The 19782-nt window shown below is 36.2% G+C and overlaps 1 protein-coding gene across 5 annotated transcripts in view; it reads left to right on the forward strand.

Annotated features, from left to right (window-relative positions):
• Positions 1-19782, forward strand: part of DLG2 (discs large MAGUK scaffold protein 2) — a 985669-nt gene that overhangs the window by 739455 nt on the left and 226432 nt on the right. For all 5 annotated transcript variants that reach the window (XM_059492069.1, XM_059492046.1, XM_059492054.1 and 2 more), the window contains one exon: positions 18984-19052. In XM_059492069.1, coding sequence (XP_059348052.1) covers positions 18984-19052 — 69 coding nt within the window. The remainder of the gene's footprint in view (positions 1-18983; positions 19053-19782) is intronic.

Genomic DNA, 19782 nt, shown 5'->3' on the forward strand with positions numbered 1-19782 from the left:
TGCCTTCCAGGGAGGCTCTTGTCATCTTTATTGAAATTCACACTGTACAGGAGTACTCATTGTCCCCTGTTCAATCCCACGTGTTTAATATGGGAATTATATCTCCCAAAACACATCTTGCCATATTTTGTGGTTCTGAAATGCCTGGCAACCTGAGAATGGAGCCTATCAAACAACCAGGAAAATAGCAATGATACTATGAAATTGAGTCTTTACTTTGGCCCACATAAACACAACCACCTTTCTTGAATTTTAAAAAATAACTTCTACTGTTTAGTTCTCTTTGTTTGCCTGGCTTTTTGTTCGTTTGTTTGATGGGGTTTTTTTGGTAGCAATTTCAAGTACTAATTACAAAATGGAAAAATAGTCTGGTTAGGTCAAATGCTCATAAATACTCAAATATTTAAAACAAGAATCAGAGCAGATTTGTGCTTCTTATTTTAACACCTTCAGATCAACTTCTGGACTAATCTGCATTTTACACAATCGAGCCACAGACAGCAAGCTTATATATAATGAAGTACTACTATTAAAAAACAATGCTTAAAGACAGTGGAGGGGAATAAGTACACAATTTTCTGTTGATTTTTGAACATAAAAATAGGCAAAGCAAGGTTCAGCTGATTCAGTGTCAATGAAAACAAACTAACCTTATAGTCACAAAAAAACCCCATCTTTTGAAAATATAAGATACCTAATTAAAATCATTCTTAGTGAAGTAGCTCCCTAGAATCATAGGGTGGCATTTAAAAAAGTGAATACTGTGGGTTTTAGTTTTGAAAAATTAGTTTAAAGGCATACTTACACACAAATTTAGGCATGCAGAGGCACAGAGCACATACCAACCCCTAAGCAATTTGAGATTAAACTGGTCATAATTAGGGTTGGCTTGGATGCTGATTTTCATACTGATGGGAATTGAAGCAACTTGTTTTTGATTTCAGTGAGAATCAGCTGTGTAAGGGCTATAGCCTTCACTCTTTGAACAACATCTTTAGCAATTCAAGCACTTCTTTAGCTCCTAGACCTCTCTGAAAATAAGCCTGGAGACCTTGACTCACTGCAGGAGCACACATCACAGTGGGTGGCAGGATGCAGCCCAGATGAATACAACTACCTGCACATTATGCTTGACAGGGTTGGGCTGCTTCTGAAAACACCTTCAGATCTGCAGTATTTTATAGTTATAAGAGAAAATACAATCAGCATAAACTGTGCTGATTAACTGTCTGCAACTTAAATGCAGTGTTCAACGTAGATGGTCCCTGCTTGTGAATCAGCCTCCTGAGGCCTTTAAATTATTTAAGGATCTTTTGGAAATTATAGAAGTTAATTGTGGATTTTCTTTATCACTTTCAATTAACAAATTAGAAAGTCTTAACGGGAACAGTTTCCTATAATTTCTGTTTAATCCTGGCTGAAGTGTTCTCTTCAAGTAAATGATCCAGTCATATAACTGTTAGGGTTAATGAAAGAAAAATGATGCTGCCTTTCAATCTCAGCTTTCATGCTATTTTGTGTCAGTGCATTCCTATAAACTCATTTAAGTGCTTTCATTTTTTTCATGAGGAGTCTTCTATTTTGGACGCTATTTATTAAAATTGCTAGGAAGATGCAATTTTCAAAAACTCAGGGAGATGCTTGCAGGAGAAACTTAACCTGTGAAGGCATAAAACCTCTACAGTTCAAGTGTTTAATTACGTAAAGTTGCAGAAGCCTTTCAGGTTTAGATGCAGTGCTTCAGGTTAGAGCTGCTGGGCTTTATTTGCAGTTGTGCTGCTGACTGATTTTCTTCAGTTGAGCAAGTCACTTAATTCTATTTGCTTTGCTTTGTCAGTGAAATAATCCTCTCAGTTATATTAAGAATAATAACTGCTATTGTTAAACATAGCAGTTTAACATAAACATAAACAAACAGACTAGAACAAAAATTTTAAAAGAGAAAAATTAAGGTATTTCTTCTGCTCTGTCATTTGGGAAATGTTTCGTATTTTTTTAATATGGTTTGATTTTCAGAGATAATGTGCTTTCTTGTGCTACAGATCTCCTTTTGTTCACAGTCTGCACCCATGAAAATTAAACTGTATATTCTTAGCTCATAAAATGGACAGAAATATTAATTTGGTTCAGTTAAGTAGCAGTACTTTCTTTACTATGTCTTTACAAAAAAAAAAAAAGACAGTTCTCAGTAAGAGAGCATCTTTAAATCACTAGTATTAAAATTTTCCTGCTGTTTTGATTACAAGCAGAGCTACAAAGAAACATCTGTGAACAAAGGAAAGATGTCTCCTTCCTTTCCATGCCTGTCAGCAGGTTCTGAGCCTCAGTATATCTAAGTCACAGAAAATGCTCCCGAAGTATCAAAAGTGTGGTATCTATGTGATTTTTCTGGATAAATGGTGAAGACTGAAACCAGGAGACTAGACAAGTGTCAGGCTATATTTGATGGTTTTATGCCTAAGGATTTTGGCCAGGGCATTCAGTCCCCAGGCATGGGGAGATTGTGGTGGAGTGTGACCCTCCAAATTGAGGTTGTGCCTGATGTCTCAGCCTCAGAGGCTGCCATTCACCACTAAGGCTGGCTACAGCACTTGCTGCCTAAACACAAGGCACGAGAATAATCCCATGAAAACCCAGCCAGTTCCTAATCCAGTTTACTCAACTTTCTTGTTTGAAATGGTCATTTCTGTGAGATATGTTATTGTTTTCAATGTACGTAAGCAGCCTCTCAAACATCTCATTCTGCTCTCTGAAAATCACCTTGAAACAGTCCTTCCAAATTGACAGAGTACTAAAACTCCAAATACAATGTTCAAATTCTTCTGAGTGTGGGGAGAAATTCAAACCCATATATTGGTTCCCTTTCTGGTTCAAATATATTCAGAATAAATGACAAAAATTTATCAGAAAGTGTCACTCTGCTAAGGAGTGTTGCAGTAACAAGCTTCTGGAGCCATTCACTATTTCAAACTTTGTCCACAGTGACAATTATTACCTGACAACTGTCTAAAGGCCGCTGTGAGAAATAGGTTTGGAGATTTCAGTTTCATTCCTGTGGACAAGTTTCCACATCATAAAAATCATCACTCCATCTGTCACAGTAATTGCTTGAGTCTTGGCTCATCAGAAAAACCGAGAATAAATTTAACCTGGAGAACAAATTACTTTTTTACCCCATGAGAGAGTTCTTTGAGCTTAGAAATTAAATATTACTCTGGAGGCAGGGTAGATAAAGCTATGCTATATCTCCCTGTGCTGTGCCTGTTGGGAGAAGAATAGTTTCTAGGGTTGTAACTGCACAGAAAAGAGCAGGAAAGCTTTCTGCTCAGAGCAAAGAGCTGGAAACTGAGAAATTTGCCTGTGCAGGTTGTATGACCTTGGAAAATGAAAACTTTTTCAATTTTGTCCAATTGTGAAATGGGTGGCAAGTGTCTACAGATACCCCCAGTAGCCCTTGGGGTTAAAAGATATTTCCAGCAGGTGGAGATATGCAATAATTTCTGCACGACATAGAAAAAGAGTGATCATTAGTATTGAACAGAGTGAAAGAAGGCATGGTGGAAACTGAGGGGGACCTCTCATTATAGCAGTGTAGTTTGTCAGGGAAATGTGAGAGAATTATAACAGTAATAATGATCCTTCCCTCAGCCCTGCACTAGTCTTGGTTTGCACTGCAGTTATCCCAGTGGAATAGTGTAGTGCTGGCTCAGGTACCCAGATTGTTTTGTATTTACTTACCACCATTTATTTTTGTTGGAATCAGCTCTATATGTAGATATTTTCAAATATGTCCAGTTCCTTTCATTTTGTCAAGTCAAATAAGGTCTGACTTTACCCCAGGATATATCTGTAAAAATGTTTGTGCAGAAATCAGGAGGAAGCAGTCTCTGAGTCTGTGCTAGGCCAATGATACTGCAGGCCTATTGGAAGACAATGTTGTGGAAGGCTTTTGCAAAATTGAATGAGTTGTTTAAATTGGAACCTCCTCTCTTGTAGCTGGTGATTTCACTTTATATCTTCAGTCCAAAAAGTATAAAATGCTAATTAATGGAATAGCCTGAAACAGGAAAATACTGACTTCAAGAAAACCCCAGATGTGATGGGATCCACATCCTGAGTCTATGCTAAAATTTCTACATTATTTTGTTTTCCTTTTATGTTTTTTCCCCAGTGTCACATCATATAAATACTTTTATGTGTCTATAAAAATAATGATTATTTCCCATTATAAAGGGAAAATTGATTTTAGTAACCAAAGGTTGAAACACAGAGGTCATGTTTTCTGCCATTTCTTCATTTCTAAAAGGCCATGCAACCATTGTTAAGAGAAATGTGATGAAATCTATTGTTTATTTCTCATATTACTGCTGAGATAGTTATTGATCAGTACTCTTTACATTTCCTGTTTCAAAAAAGCATTTGTTACTCTTTGAAAATATTGATTATATAACTGGAACCATCTACAGAGACTTCAGAGTGATACAAGTAACGAAAGTCATAATACTCAGAACTTTAAGGTCTTAAAATTTTGTTTAAATTTTAGCTGGACTGAAAGTCTCAACATAACTTTGGGGAGTTGTTGTAAGTTGTTCTCTGATTCAGTCTGGCAATACAAATGCTACAAAGGAGTTTATCAAAATGGGGAAAACAGCAGAGAAGTAAACAAGAAATTGTGGAAATATAAACTCCCCTTTACCTATATAGTACATTTATGTACATGTGCTCCAGTTAGGAAGTTGTTTTTAAATGCCATCTGAATAAATATCATCCTTATTTTAGGTTAAACTTGCATTCTGTTATGGAGAGGATTGCTGAACTTCTTTTCTTATTGATTTAAATCCATTTTGATGGAAATAAATCTACATGTGTTAGAGAACTGACTGTCATAAAATAAAAGATGACCTTTCAGATAATCTCACGAGTTAAAATCCGAATGACTTCTAGTAAGACACAGATTTGGAAGTACCTAAATTACATTTTTAAAGTGAAATTTGAACCAGTGCAATACAGGCCGAAGATCTATAGGCAAGAATCTCCATTTAAATTCCATGGTTTGCCATGCTCTTGCTTTGCGAACCATGACAATTTTGCTCAGTATCTCAGTTTGGTTATTGAATTTTCTTTCTCTTCACCTTTCAAACAGAAAGGAGCCTGAGCATATACTTGCTGGAGCCCTTAACCACACCCCTGTAACTTCCTAATTAAAGCTATTTCACTCCAGTTCATTCATCTCAGTATTTTCTCACTTTCCTGTTTGGTGTGACAAACAGTAACTCAGTCCTTTTTAAAGAATATTTTAAGACTGTCACAGTGGGTTTTGGGTGGTTAGAGGTGCTATGCTTTTGACCATCAAAATTATCTTGTGATTACTTGAAAATTATTTGGTGGTTTTTGGGGTTTTTTTGGGGGGGGGGGGGGGGTTATTTTTAAAAACTTTGCTGTCTTCTAATGATATAACCTAAAGTGAGATCTAAATATGACTTCAAATCTTAAAAATTACTGTTGTAGATTCCATTTCAGCTCAGAATATGCATTCAGAGTTCAAAGGATAATTTGTTATCCCAGCACAGTAGGATTGTGCCTATTTTCAGTCAGTTTCTCTTCCAACTCCAGAGCTTCTTAGACAAATTCACACCATAATTTTTTCATGTTAGTTCAAAATTCTGAAAGTGTGTGTGTGTGTAGGAAATGACAAAGTCGTGCTATGCAGAAGGACAGAAATGTTTAAAGAACATTGGTTCATTACTGGGGCTGTTCAGATACCTACTGTGCAGCTCTGAGGTTATAAAACTCACCTACCACTACTGTCTCCATATTTGCATCCAAAATTTTGCCCAAATGTAGTTTTAAGAAACCAACACAAGAAATGAAAGCTATTCTGAATTTATTGATTTTTAATGTCTCCAAAAGAGGGGGTCCTTTTCTTACTGCTGACTGTGGAGGACCTTGAGACCTGAACCAAAATTTGAAAATACTGAAACCTTGTTTTGAAACTGAAAAAGAGAAGAAGGGAGATTCAGAGTTAACATTTTTGACAGTGTAAGTTATACATTTACTGTACTTCAACATAGTTTCTTAAGAGTATTAATTTGAGAAGTAATAAGGGGTGGGCAGGGGGCAGGCAACAGAGGAAACGGGTAGGAGAGAGATGGATGCTTATTTGTTACACACAAGTCTAAGGGAAGTGCAAAATCCCAAGCTTGAGTTTTGGTAGGAAACACTGAAAAGGCCAGGAAAGAAACTGCCCTTGATGAAACATATGCACACATGCAGAGATATTCAGTGCATATGGTTTATCAAGGACAGTTTACTTTTTCACAATTTGCAACAGTAGGACACATTGACATAGGAGTTCACCATAAGCCAGAGTGATTATAAGCTGCTGTATCACTATGAAGTCATTGGGAAGAGGTTTTCTTTTTGTTCTGCCAAGAAAAAAAAAAGAAAAAAAATGTGCATTAGGTATGCAGAAAGAGTTACAAGCTCTAAACATCCTTGAATTTTGTAAAGGTCTACTTATGCAACTGGCCTTTCTGGGTTGAACCTAAATTTAGCCAAGTTGTCATTGTAAATTTGTATGTAGAATTTGCTAATGTTTTAGGATTTAAAAGAATTAATTCTTTAAAAGGTGTTTATTTCATTTTTAAAGAGCAGCACCAGAAGGAACTACTTTATCTGATTTTTTAAATAATGCTTATAGTGTATAAAAGTACTACTGTTACTGCAGAAAAGACAAGGTCAGTGAAAGTGACAAGATATTAAAATACATTTTTTAGCTGACAAAGGGAAGAGGAACTTTTAGTTTGACTTTCAAAATTAAAATTTCAATATTGTTAAGGAAATACAGGAGGAGAAACTTTACAGTCCCCAGGGAGATGCAAGGACAATGTCTTTTTCCAGAGTATTTCCATACTCCATGCAGAAAATGCATCATTTCACAGACAATTGGAGTTGTTTGATTTATCTTTTGAGGATCTTCATAATTCTTGCTTTCATTATGTTGAAATCACTACACTTATGAAGTGAGAAGAAGGGAAAAGAGTACAACTCCAGTAGCTGGGTTCTAAATAGCAATGACTGTATCTGCAATCAGGCAGTGAAGCCATCATAGTGTAGAATGAAGGCACGCTGGGATGTGCACCTGAGCTGCACTGAAGCCCACATGGGTGGGGTACACTGCAGGGAAGCCAAATACCTCTTGCTACTGCTCCCTGGCAGTACAGTGCCCTGTGCAGCCCAGTGCAGCACAAGGTCCCCAGCTGGTTCCAGCCCAGGAGGGTTAGCTGATGGAGCAGAGTAACCTGCTGCCAATGAATGCCCACACTGATTAAGGGCTGACTTGGGCATAGTCAGCAACGTGTAGGCAGCTCAGCTACTGATCTGATGAAGGCTGCGTAAACTATAATCAGAGCCCTGAGCCTATTCGAGGTACAGTGACTAAGAGTTGCAGGTAGGAGGACTTGTGTAGTATCTGTGGTAAGAGCAGGGCTGCGTTGGAAGCAGATGCCGTACAGGTTTGGTTAGGATACAAACTCACCTAATGCTGTCAATGCACCATGCAGAGGAGAATTCAATTTTGACATTTCAGATTCAGCACTATGAGTGAAGGTTGTTCATTTTTCCAATCAAACCTTTACAATAATTTCATTTATTATCCTTCAGTCAAAGTGTATAAGAATTCTTGTGTTACGAAGATGTCTGAAGTAGGGGATGAATTCATGAGTGTCTTTTAAATCATAGGTGCCGCCTAGACTACTGAGACTCAAATGAAACTTCTCCTGGTTGGTATGTCCACAGGATTTAGAAAGGGAAATATGGAAAGAGAGGAACTTTACTCATGATGGAAATTTGAGTCCACTTTTCCTAATGGATTTTGCCTGGTTTCCCAGATATTTCTTGTAATCATCACTCAACAATTAGCATTTACGTTGGTATGCCATGGATTACAAGAACAGGTCTTTCAGCTAGGGTACTCACATTTTTCTTTGGAACAAAATACCAAAGATTCAAACCTTTCTGACAATGATAACAATACAGGAATCATGTTCAACTGATTATTTTTCCTTACTTTTCCTTTTTTTTTTCCTTGTACAATACCTTAGTGATTTGAATTAATTGGAAGACTAGAGTTTTATGTTTTGACAAAAGTGGGATTAGGCAGAAGGTGTCTGCAAAGGAAGATCATTACAATACCAAAACCAATTTATATCTCAGCAAACACAGGAGAATTAAATGACTGTGTTAGAGTTAAACCAGGAATAACATGGCAGCACAATTCTGTAAGCAGTTTTCATGTCGGTTGAGTGCCACACCACATGACATCATTTTTTGTAGCATCACAACAGCTATTTCTCAAAAAATCTTCATTTGTTTAAATATACTACTGTGTATCCTTCTTAAATAATAGCATCACATGGCAAATGATTGGAATGGTAAAATCAAGCAGCATGGACTGTTGTTTATCAGTAAACTTTAAACACAATGCTGCAATATAAAGTTGTTGTTCTAAGTAATCACTACTATAATAAGAAGGGGGATTTTTATAAAACTAAATATGCTCTTCACTAAAATAGAATATGCTGTGATATTTTCACACTGGGTTTCTTTAATTTCTTTCATGTTTAAATTTTCCAGTTCTACTATGCTTGCATTACCACTTTAAAATGAAAGAAATAATTTTAATTAGTTTCAATTTACAGAAATGCAACATTGATGCAGCTTGGAAAATGATAAGATTTCTTCAGCTTGCACACAGCTTTAATTTTGTCCACCTTAATATTATTCCAATCACTGTGAAATTCTGGATATGTCATGTATCTTTGTTTTCTTAGAGACAAGGAGATGACAAATGGGGAAACTAACAGCTTTACTAAGGTCCTAACAGAAATCTCTGTGAGGCTAGGAATTTTCAGATTCACTTGCCAAAAGGAACAACAAACAGAGAATACAAATCAAGAGTACCATGTACAACGTTAAATTTTAGTAGTGTACGTATGAATGTAAATCAGTGTAATTATCTTTTTGAAAAACTGACAGATCTTCATTTGAGTTATAAAATCAATCAGTGCAAAAAGGTGAAAGCTACCATTTGACTTGGGAATGTTGATTCATAGACTGATTAACCAATATCTAGGAATTTGGTAGCATTGTAAAGACCATTTATATTGCTAACAAGAAAAGCAAAATGAATTAAAAGAGGTCCTTATACATTTATGTAAAATTACATTAGGATTTCATCATTTCAGGCTTAGACCAGTCTTTGCATAGAGACTAAGATGACGTGTGATGTGAGAAAAATTACATTGCACTTTCTTTTTTAAAATGATGACAGTTTTACCTCTGATCTCAATTGGAGATGTGCATATTGTAACATTTACAAGAAACAGGTCTGGATTGCCATCAGTGAAATACATAAATTGAAATAATTACTCTTTTCCAGAATTAATTGACACATTCTGCTTCCACATGTATAGTTGGGCCTGATGGGAAGCAATCTCTGGTTTGTATATAAAAGGATTCTGCAGTTACATTGTTATGATAGGTTTAATAATAAAATACAAGTTTAGATGCTTCAAAGATGTAGAATGTATCTAGGCCTGTCTTTGACCCAGAAGAACAAAACTTAACTTAGGTACAGAAATTTTCATGTTTGTATCCAGAGGTCATGAGTAACAGAACGTTCACTGGGTTTCTTGGTGTGCATTTACCAAAATGTATTTGGAGAATTCCACTGGATAAAAAATACGATTATTTGAACAGGCATTTTCTATAATAGTAGAATTCCCTGGTATGTTGGAAGAGAAGTGTAACTTGAAATAAAGTAGTGTTATCAAAGAAAATGTAGAACCTATTGCCATGGAATTTCTGGCCAATTTTGTGAATCCAAGATTTCAAAATATGGATGACTATCCAGTGCATGGGCTTATCCTCCATAAAAATTTTTATATCATCTAAATAGTCCATATTTCATATGGGAAATGTTCATTGATTTCAGGTACTCATAGGTTTACAGCAGAACTGCTTTCTCTTCAAAAATAACACTTGGAGAGCTGAAGCAAAATGCTGCAATGATAACGTAGTTGATGTGCATAGGATAAATATAGATACAAGATGCTCATATTCCAAAATAGCTTCATCATGGCTATTTCTTTTTACAGTGTTAAAAAACAATGGAATTCTGATTTAGTGCTAGTTAAGGTTAGATTACTTGTTGGTATAAATCCAACTGTGACCATTTGCATTGATTGATTCGTGTTTCCTTGTGCATCCCTGTCTGTTACTCAGATGTTTTCTCTTAACCAGCAGTATTTCAAATCTCAGTGGAGCCAGTGCAACTGGTTCTGGCCAAAACGTGCAAACCTAAGTAGAATAGTACATGCAGAGGGAAATAATTAGTTGGTAGCAGCAAAGACTTACTTCTAGATGAAACTCTGTTTAAGAAATGAAACATGAACATAGAAGAAACATGGCAGTGTCTTTATACTAAAGTAACCTTGAAATAACCCAAGAGCCCTAGGTTTGCTGGCTCACTGATGAGAAGATTGTATTATAACGAATGATCCCTAACCTATAAGAAATACTTGTAAAGTTTAGCAAAGGGAACTTATGCTTTTGTTCAGGACTTGGACTGTTTTATCTTAGTGATGTTAAATTAGTCACCAGAAGGATCGCAAATTGACTGTGTATCAGCTCAGTCACGTATACGTGCCTGCTAATTTTGGAAACCTCTTAAAACCATTTTCCAATGTTTTACTCAAATGATTTATCTATTAAGTTTTTAGCTAAACAATTCACCCTATTGACTACCACAGGTGTAGAGTCAAATTCTTCATAAATTCCTTTCACAATTCTCTCCTAATTAGCTAAATATCTCTTCGAAGATTGAATTTAATAACCATCTTTAAATAAATGGCAGTTTATATGTCAGTTTATGAATATATGGATTGACATAATGGAACATATAAATAAATAATATAGCATCATTCATCTAATCCAGTCTAGGGCCTATAATCAAAGCCAGGCAAAGTTAATTATAATGTGGTTAGGTAATATTACAGTCATCTTCTCTGGGAGATGCTTATGCCTCATGCTTCTGCTGGGACTAACCCCAGAATGAGAAAAATTAATACAGTTTTAATTTTTTTCATGTCTAGTTCTAGTGTATACTTCATTGTTAGACCCCATGGTAGAAGGCACTCAATGATTCCCATGAAATGCTAAGTCCAACTTCTATTGATTAAAAAGATTCAAAAGTCATGCTTCATATAGAGTAGATTAGAAGCAGAAGAGCTTAAACTGTTGAATTGCTTCACTATTCACCTTTCATTTTGACAATACAGCCTTTATACTTCTGCATTGTCAAATTGCCATTCCCTGCTGTTTGTCCTTATCCTGTTGGAATGTTGTTTATGTGCACTGTGTTATTTCTGCATTTGCTTTTTTTCTCTTTGTGTATTTCTGTAGGATTGTTGGGTTTGTGCTTGGTATAGCTGCATATGCACACCTGCATGCTGGGCTGCTTTGAATGACAGAGGAAGAGAGACTAAATAGCTGCTTATGTAGGATTGCATTCTCCACACCTTTGCTCTGTTTAAAAAAATACATATTCAACCCATATTCCTAGCTTGCACAGAGATAATGTGTATCCAGATAGAAGGGATAGCATTATCAGAAGGTATCACACAGGTGCAGTAAACACAGTATCAGGAGTAACTGCAATATGGAATGTGTTTTTTTGCTAAATTTTAAATTGTAAGTTGATACTCTTTCTGTTGTGGTAGTCCTATTTGTTTTAATGAGATACGTCTGCGGAAGTGGAGTGTACTCCTTCTCTGTAATTCACTGCAATGCACACATGAAGGTTATTAAGCACAGATAACATTAGCTTGGTCTTATACAATATTAAACTTAAGTTTCTGTAGCATTTTTTTATTATATAATGATACAGAATCTCATAACATATAGAAATGTTTAATAATAGCATGGTATGGTTTCCCCTCAGTCAGTATTTAATTGCTGTTTTAAATCACTTTAATTTCCATGTAATTTATCTTAAATTAGTAAAATTTAGTGCAATGACTCCAGCATAAGAAGAATTTTATGTGCTTGTTTTTCATTGGATGGAGAGGGATAGAAACTTTGCAAATTAGTTTAGTGGGTAGATGTTATTTTAAATCTGTCATTAGGCTTATTTATCTGTGATTTCCCTACCCTTTAAAAAACAAGCGATGTAGTACAAAAGTCCTGTGTTTTTCAAGTGTCATCTCAAGTGTAAAAAAGGTTCATTTTTGTTAACGACAAAATTGCTCTGACAGAGCACTATACTCTCTTTTTTGGATCCTGGATTGGAATTGAGAGTCTCTGATTCTTGAAGGGAGCTCTCAATGGTCTTTTAAGTGGAATTCCTAACTTTAGATGAACTTCTGTGGACTCTGGTAAAAAAGTACATGAAAATGTGAGTTTTTCCAGATTTTTCAAGTATCTGCTTAACCATTTGTTTTCTTATACTCTTATTGAGTAAATATCTCCCACAAAATTTCATTTTGACAAAAATGGATTTCCTTCAGTTTTGTTGACTGTAATTAAACAAGTAATTAAACAAGTAATCTAAAAATTCTGGTCTTAACACTTTCTGAGACTCAAGGCTAGCTGCCTGTTAGCATTTTTGGGAATAATTTATTAGTTTACAATATTTCAAAATTTATTACGTTTTCACAGACTCTAGAATGGAGCTTTTCCTTTAGACAACAGAAGTAGTTTTCTTACTGGAAAACTTACACTATGATTTCTTTCTTCCTCTTCTGCCTTCCCCCCACAATGGTCATGTGTAATACATGTCTGATGTGCCATTTGGTATTTTTGGATTGCAAATCTTATATGATTTTTCCTATTATGTCTATATGAATTTTCCTAAAAATGCTGAGCTTGATTTCCATCAAAGTTTTGCCGAAGTTCCTTAAATGTGGACCCATTTTTCAAGTCCTTCCTAATGCCTTTTGACTTTTGCTTAAACTGCAGAGGAAGTTTGGTGCACACACTTTAGTTCTTACTTGCCTGGAGATCTAATAAGGTTTGAGTGCAGTAATGTGTTTCATTATAAAGCAATGCACAGCTCTATAAATCCATCAGAAGTGGGGTTTATGGTGAGTGCTGGGTGTTGCAGCTGCCACAGAGCAGCTACTGATGGGAACTATGCTACATACTCCCTGTGAAAGAATATATGTATGTGTGAATTCTTGCTTTCTAGGGAGAGATCAATCACCACCATGGGCAAAGCAGGCTCAACGCAGTGAAAGTAATTCAATTAAATCAGAGTAGGGTAGTGAGAAACAACACCAAACCTTAAAACACCTTCCCCCAACCTTTCTCTTCCTTCTGCACTCAGCTTCACTCCTGGTTTCTGTACCTGCTTTCCCTGAGCAGTATGGGGTGACAGTGAGTGGGGGTTGTGTGAGTTCATTACAACTTGTGTCTGCAGCTTTGAAAGCCCTAGTGCTGGGGAGAGCCAGGAGTGACAGTAACAGGAAATGAGCTACAACACTTGAGTGAATGGCAGAAATCATTAGTGATCTGGGAGTGCATAAGCATCATGCTGAAGAGTAGGAAGGAGGGTGACAGATGAGGAACTGACTCCATGAGGAGCTGCAAACTGTTGGGTGTGGTACCAGGTACCAGGAGCTGTAGGTAATAGGGAGGCCATGCGGACCGAGTGCCTCAACAAGTTTCCTGCAGGTTCTGAACAAATGTTCCCTGTTTAAATTAATGAAAATAGCACTATCTCTTCTTCCACAGCTGTAATTAGAGACAAAATCAGGTGTTATGTTCATGGATCATTTCCATCCAATACTGCTTAAGTAACTCAGAGTGTTGGATTTTTGTTCTTCTGCCGTTATCCCTTTTTTCTCCTATGTTTTTTCACCTCTAAGTATTTTGCCATGTAAAGCTCAGTCCTCAGCTGGTGTAATTTTCAAACTAACTTCATCAGGGAGGACTTCAGCTCCCAGGAGGAGCTTTATAATTCCTCATAATCATTACAGTATCATAAATAATAATGATGGCAAGAATAACAACAGTAGCAGTATAACTGAGGCTGATAGGAAGACTTAAGCTTACTTTTTTAACAGTAATAGAATATCTTGGAATTCTGTGGAGAATTAGGCACCCCATTTCTAAAAACCCAAAAGTTTGTCCAAAATATGAAGATATGAACAAGGAACACAATCACTTAAGATTGGATTCGGTTTTCTCTGACAGTTTTCATTCACTATCCCTAATTTACTCAATGCTGAGTTCTTCACAATACTTTAAGTCTGTGTTTACTCTACATGTGGGACTCTTTGAAAATATGTCCTCTCCACTCTACTCCTTTAAACAGCATTTCTAATTACTTTCAGTTCCCCCCACATCATTCTAAACCAGTTCTGCTGTTTTAAATACTCTTAAATAATCTTGTATCTCAAGCTGAAAGAACAAATCCTCTCAAAAAAAAAGTAAGATTTTTATATTTTAAAGGCAATCATTATCTCCTGCAATTACATCAGCCATAAGGAAGTAGATTTGAAGTCAGTGGATGCTTCACCACTTTGAAGATCAGGTACCTGACTTGGGCACACCACTTACAAAGGCGGATAATTAGCTCTGTTCCAGGAGCTGAAGCATTCCTCTGAGTCACAGCTCCACCTTGCATTCTTCCTTATTGCTAAATGATGCTAGTTTAGGGCTGCAGTAACTCACATACTCAAGTCACAGAATGTGGCTAACCACTTATTTGTGAGCACTGTTTAGGGAAGGGAGGCAGGCAGGGAGGGAGGAATGAGTTAGCAACCTTTTTTACTTTAGTTGTGCAAGTGTAGTAACCTCAGAGAACCTGAACGGGGATGTGGTGTGCGCTTATTCTACATATTTGTAGGCAGAGTGACAGCCTAATCCTTCATTTTGTTCCTTTTCTGTTTTCCAATGAGTAGCTATTTGGCCTAGCAATGCTATTTGTACAATAGATGTACAGATGCCATTTTAAAAATTGAGTTATGTTGCTAAAATCCTCGCTGCATGTGCCTGTGCATGAAAACAGCTCTACATCTCATGTCTGGCTTTGTTACCTGAGGGTGATCTGGACGTAGCAGGGTTGAATGTCCTATTCCCTGAAGTTTCCTATTTGCCTCTGATGGGAGACTGGTTAGTTTGACACTTCTAATATGGGTCAGTAACTGTCAGTACTGGATATCATCAAACCGTTTGGAGCTGAGATTAAATAAATGTCAAAAAAAAGCAATCTCTGGTCTTCTAATTAATCCCACGGGAGTGCAAAAACTCATTTAAGTTAGGAGTTTAGCTGTTGGCAGCATCAGGAAAAGCTGGTTTCACTTCATTGAGCTGAATTAAAACTCCACATTAATGGAATTAAAGTATGTTGCCTTCCTAAACTCTTACATCCATCAAATCAGAAGCTTAGAAGCTTTATAAACAACTGCAGTGCTACCTTCAGTCCTTGACATAAGAAACTACATGCTCAGAATACATCATAAAAACAAACAGTCTTAGCATTCCCTTCACTGGTCTCCAGTGGAATTTTTTAATATTGCATTTATCACTCTTTTTTTGTTTTAGTATTGTGAATGACAAAGAATAACTCAGGGCTCTAGTTTTAGGTTTGGTTTTGTTGTTTGTTTTGGATTTCTTTTTTTCTGGCAGAGAACATATTGATAGACAAATGGAGTTTGTGTATTTTTCTTCTGTGTGGCAGTTTCAGAATTGGGAGCTGAAGAATGGCTGCTCCAGAGCCATTATTCAGAGTAGTCTCTACCCAGCCTGTGCCATGGCTGCTTTGCTGCATCTTTATGAGAAGTTGCAGGTCAATTGATTTAGGAAGAAAATAACTTCAATGCTGTCAGTTTTGACTTGTCAAAATAAAGATGCATGAAAACAAAAGAGTTCCTAAATCAGGACTGTGGCAAATGGACAGCTGTTCTTTGTTGATAGAGGTTAAGGGTTGAGAGAGGAAAGCTAATGATTTTTCAAGTGCTCTCTTTGTAAAGTCAATGTATCTAGGTTTTATCTAAACAAAAGAGAAGAGGAAAGATTTTGGATTGTAACAACCTTATTTCTTCTACTGTCAATGCAATAGGCAGGCTTTGGGATGAACTGATTTGAGCATCATGCAGCCTGATCCCTTAATGGTGGTTTGTCCATATTTTTGCATTAGAGAAGTTTAAAACACAATAAATATTTCCCTAACGTGATTGTTTCATCCCAGATAGGTGTTTCACTGGTGTATTGTGTATCAGTGAAAGTGTCATTTGGGAAGGGAAGGCGGTGGTTCATCTGACCCCGGTGGGGAAAGAAGGGTTTATGATGCTGCCTCCAGTTTCAGCATCACCCACACAGCAAAAGTGCCTTCAGAACTTTCTTGGCCCAGAACAGAATTAAAGCTGAGCAGACTGGCTACTCACCTTTTTGTTTATTTAATATTTACTGATATGATTATTTGCATAATAAACATTTTTAAAAATACGTGAACACCAGGCTGCTCTATTTTTATTACTTAATGAAGCCAGGAAATAGTTCACCTTGCCTCAGAAATTAGTTTAAAACAAAAAGCAATTTAAACCCATTAAAAAGAGAGGTTGGATTCTTTGCTCCCAGTTTTGCACCTCATTATTAATTTACAATCTCATTCTTTGTTCCTTCGCTCTTATGAATTGTCTTACAAGAACAGTATATCCCCCTTGTCTCAATGAACTAAAATAAAATGGATTTAAGTTAAAATCGGTCTTTTACAGGATGTAAAATTCTTTTCTTCAGGGAAAATTCATCTTGTGTGGCTATAGTACTGGGCTGTATATTTAAATATTGTTACTTTATATTATTAACATTAGTAGGAGGTTAATTCTGTATAATGTTAGAGAAATGGTAGCATTTTTATAAACCTAATTGTCAAACTCTGAACATTTTGATCCGTCAGTTTAAAACTGTGCTGCTTACATATCTCAATATGGGTATGTTTAGGCATTAATCACAGAAAGTGTTGGTAGCAGAAAGCTTTATTTCTTCTGTGCTGCAAAATACATGGCAAGTGCACAAGTGTATTAAGCATGGGATAAAATCAGCTTCTTTCTGCTGGTTCCATCAGTTTGATAGAATTCACCAGGAGACTTTCTTTTCAATAAGTCAGGAATCAAATCAGACTATTATTCTGTCTCCAATAGCAACTTGTGTCAAGCAATGATTAAATTGCATTTTAGACTTTAAGGTGTCATTATATTCACAATGATACCTTAGAAGGCACAAGTTTCTATCGAGCATCAAACTTGAATTTTATAATTATGTAAAATAAAATGAGTTTTCTTATCACCAGTTCTGAACTATTTTCATGAAAGAAGGTGAGGGTTCATTTGAATACTGTGTCATAAATCCCTAGGAATGGAAAAGGTTTCTAATGGGTGGAATATTGCAGATAGATGAGCCCCTCACGTGGCAGGAGTGGGGTGTAAAGTTCCTTGTACATGCAAACCAAATGTGAAATTTTAACCAATATTCATATAATATTCTGCAATGTTTGTCCCACTCAGCTGTTTTGTTTGTACCATGATCCCACAAACTTATAATTCCTAAGTTTGCTATAAAACAGATAAGAAGCTCTGCAGCTCTTCTTACAAGGGGAATCTACTTTTCCACAAACCTTCTGAAACCTTCTCAATAGGGATGAATACTTTACCAACATAAAACAAGAGCACACTTGTCACAAGGGAAGATACCAGGAAGCAGCAGGACTTGTTTGTCCAGTGACAGGCAGCACAACTCCGTGGGCTGCAAAAAAAAAAAAAAAACAAAAAGGATCTTTTCTATCAGACAGCATTGACTATGTTACAGGATGAAATTCATGTAAAAGAGATGTGTTGCTCACTAATGTCAAATGAAGTGCTTTTATTGAAAATAAGATGTGTTGCTTCTGAACAAGCAGCTTGAGATATATGCAAAACTTCAAAGCAGGACAAAGTCTTCAGTTATTAGAATTAGTGATATAAAACTGACATAAAGATTTCTTTTTATTGTGTACTTTGCATTATTAATACTGGGCCTCACTATGTGCTGTAGTCATTTTAACTAATCAGAAAATACACCCAGATGCTTCTACTTTTTAATATTTTATTTAAACAGGATGTCTGGGGTAAGGAGTACAATTTATTATCAAAAAACTGCCTTTGACTGATGCTCTGTTTTATCCATTTGTATTTACAATACTATTCTACTATAGTATAATACTGAAATTAGCACATACTGTGTATTTTTGACAGAATAATTGTTCGTCAGGTTTCTTAGTCATGTCAGTATAACATATGGGAAGCCATTAGACCTCAAAAATCAGAATCAATCAAAAAGGTTTTTTTCAGAAAGTCTGTGGTTTGCTTTAGAAAAAAATACCATGTTTTTTCCCAAATGTTGTGTCCTAGATTAATAAAAATCCATGTGGAAAGACTCAAGCTGCTTAAAATCTGATAGAGCTAGTGCTGAAGTTACATCAACATGCAACTCTAAGGAATGCATGTCCTCTTTTACTGAGAAACACTGAGAATAAGATTGATTACATTATCATTTGCTGTTTTACCTTTTGCTCTAAAATTAAATTTGCATTGAATGTTTAGTATATTTAGTGGAATAATTAGCATTTAAGTTATTTTAAATTACTAAACTCTGTGTGTGAATCTATATGTATTTAAAAAATGAGTGGGAAAGATAAGGGGGAGTTATCTTCATTTTCTGCTCTTAATGAGAAATGAAAGCTGAATTTAAACAAGAGAAATTGTACAATTAAGCCCTTTTTGAACAAATGAGCAGCACTGAGATCAAAATGCTTTAGACACGTGTAAAACAATCTGATTGTTGTATCTATTTTGGCATTAGCTAAACTGCTAAAGACAATAAGAGCAAGAGCAACTTCTATTTCTTTAACAAATGCTTTTCTTTATTCTTCCTTGGCCGTCCAGTCATTCCCAGCACAGCACTGCAACGCGTCCGCCCACAGTGAGCTTGCAGCGGACCATTTCTGTGGAAGGGTAAGATGATTCTCTGTTGAAGCTGCTGTAGAGGTGTCAGGCACCCCTGAGCTACCCACACACACAGGGCTCCTCATTAGATGTGGTGTTTAAGTCTGTGAGATGAAGCAATGAGGTTTCAAATTAGTGCTGATCCTTTCTTGGTACTTAGACTGGAAGGCTTGGTTTTCATGGAGATGAGAGTATCTGTCGTGGAGATATATTGGATACATTTCTTCAATTCATCTCACTTGACTAGTATTAATATTTACTTGTGTTAGCTGTAAAATCTTCCCACTTATCATGGAAAAGCCCAGTGAAGTCTTACTCTGTTTTCTTAATGTATGCATGAGTTCTGTTTGACAAATCAGTGTTCAAAACTAAGGATGACGAAGTACTGATAGAAAATATTAGCACTGTGCTGGTGAATATCCGTGTACATGAGTGTGTTAACTGTAGAACACAGCTCTGGGTGCACAGCAGCCTCAATTTTAACTGAGACAGTGGTGTGAAATGCAAATAATGCACAACTACAGATAATATTCTTGCATCTTTACAGTATTAGAAAGGCTTATATTTAAGACTAGAACACAGATTTTGTTTGCACTGACTGGCATAGTCTTAAAAAATGTCAATTATTTTTTTATTCCCTCCTATAGAGATGTGGAACTCTGTAGGCATGGGTAATAACCTATGATTGGCTGCTCTCAATTCATATTTCAAAGCTTTTCTTTCTTGTGATAAAAGTGAG

The sequence above is a fragment of the Ammospiza nelsoni genome, chromosome 2 (assembly GCF_027579445.1).
Source record: "Ammospiza nelsoni isolate bAmmNel1 chromosome 2, bAmmNel1.pri, whole genome shotgun sequence".
NCBI lineage: Eukaryota > Metazoa > Chordata > Aves > Passeriformes > Passerellidae > Ammospiza > Ammospiza nelsoni.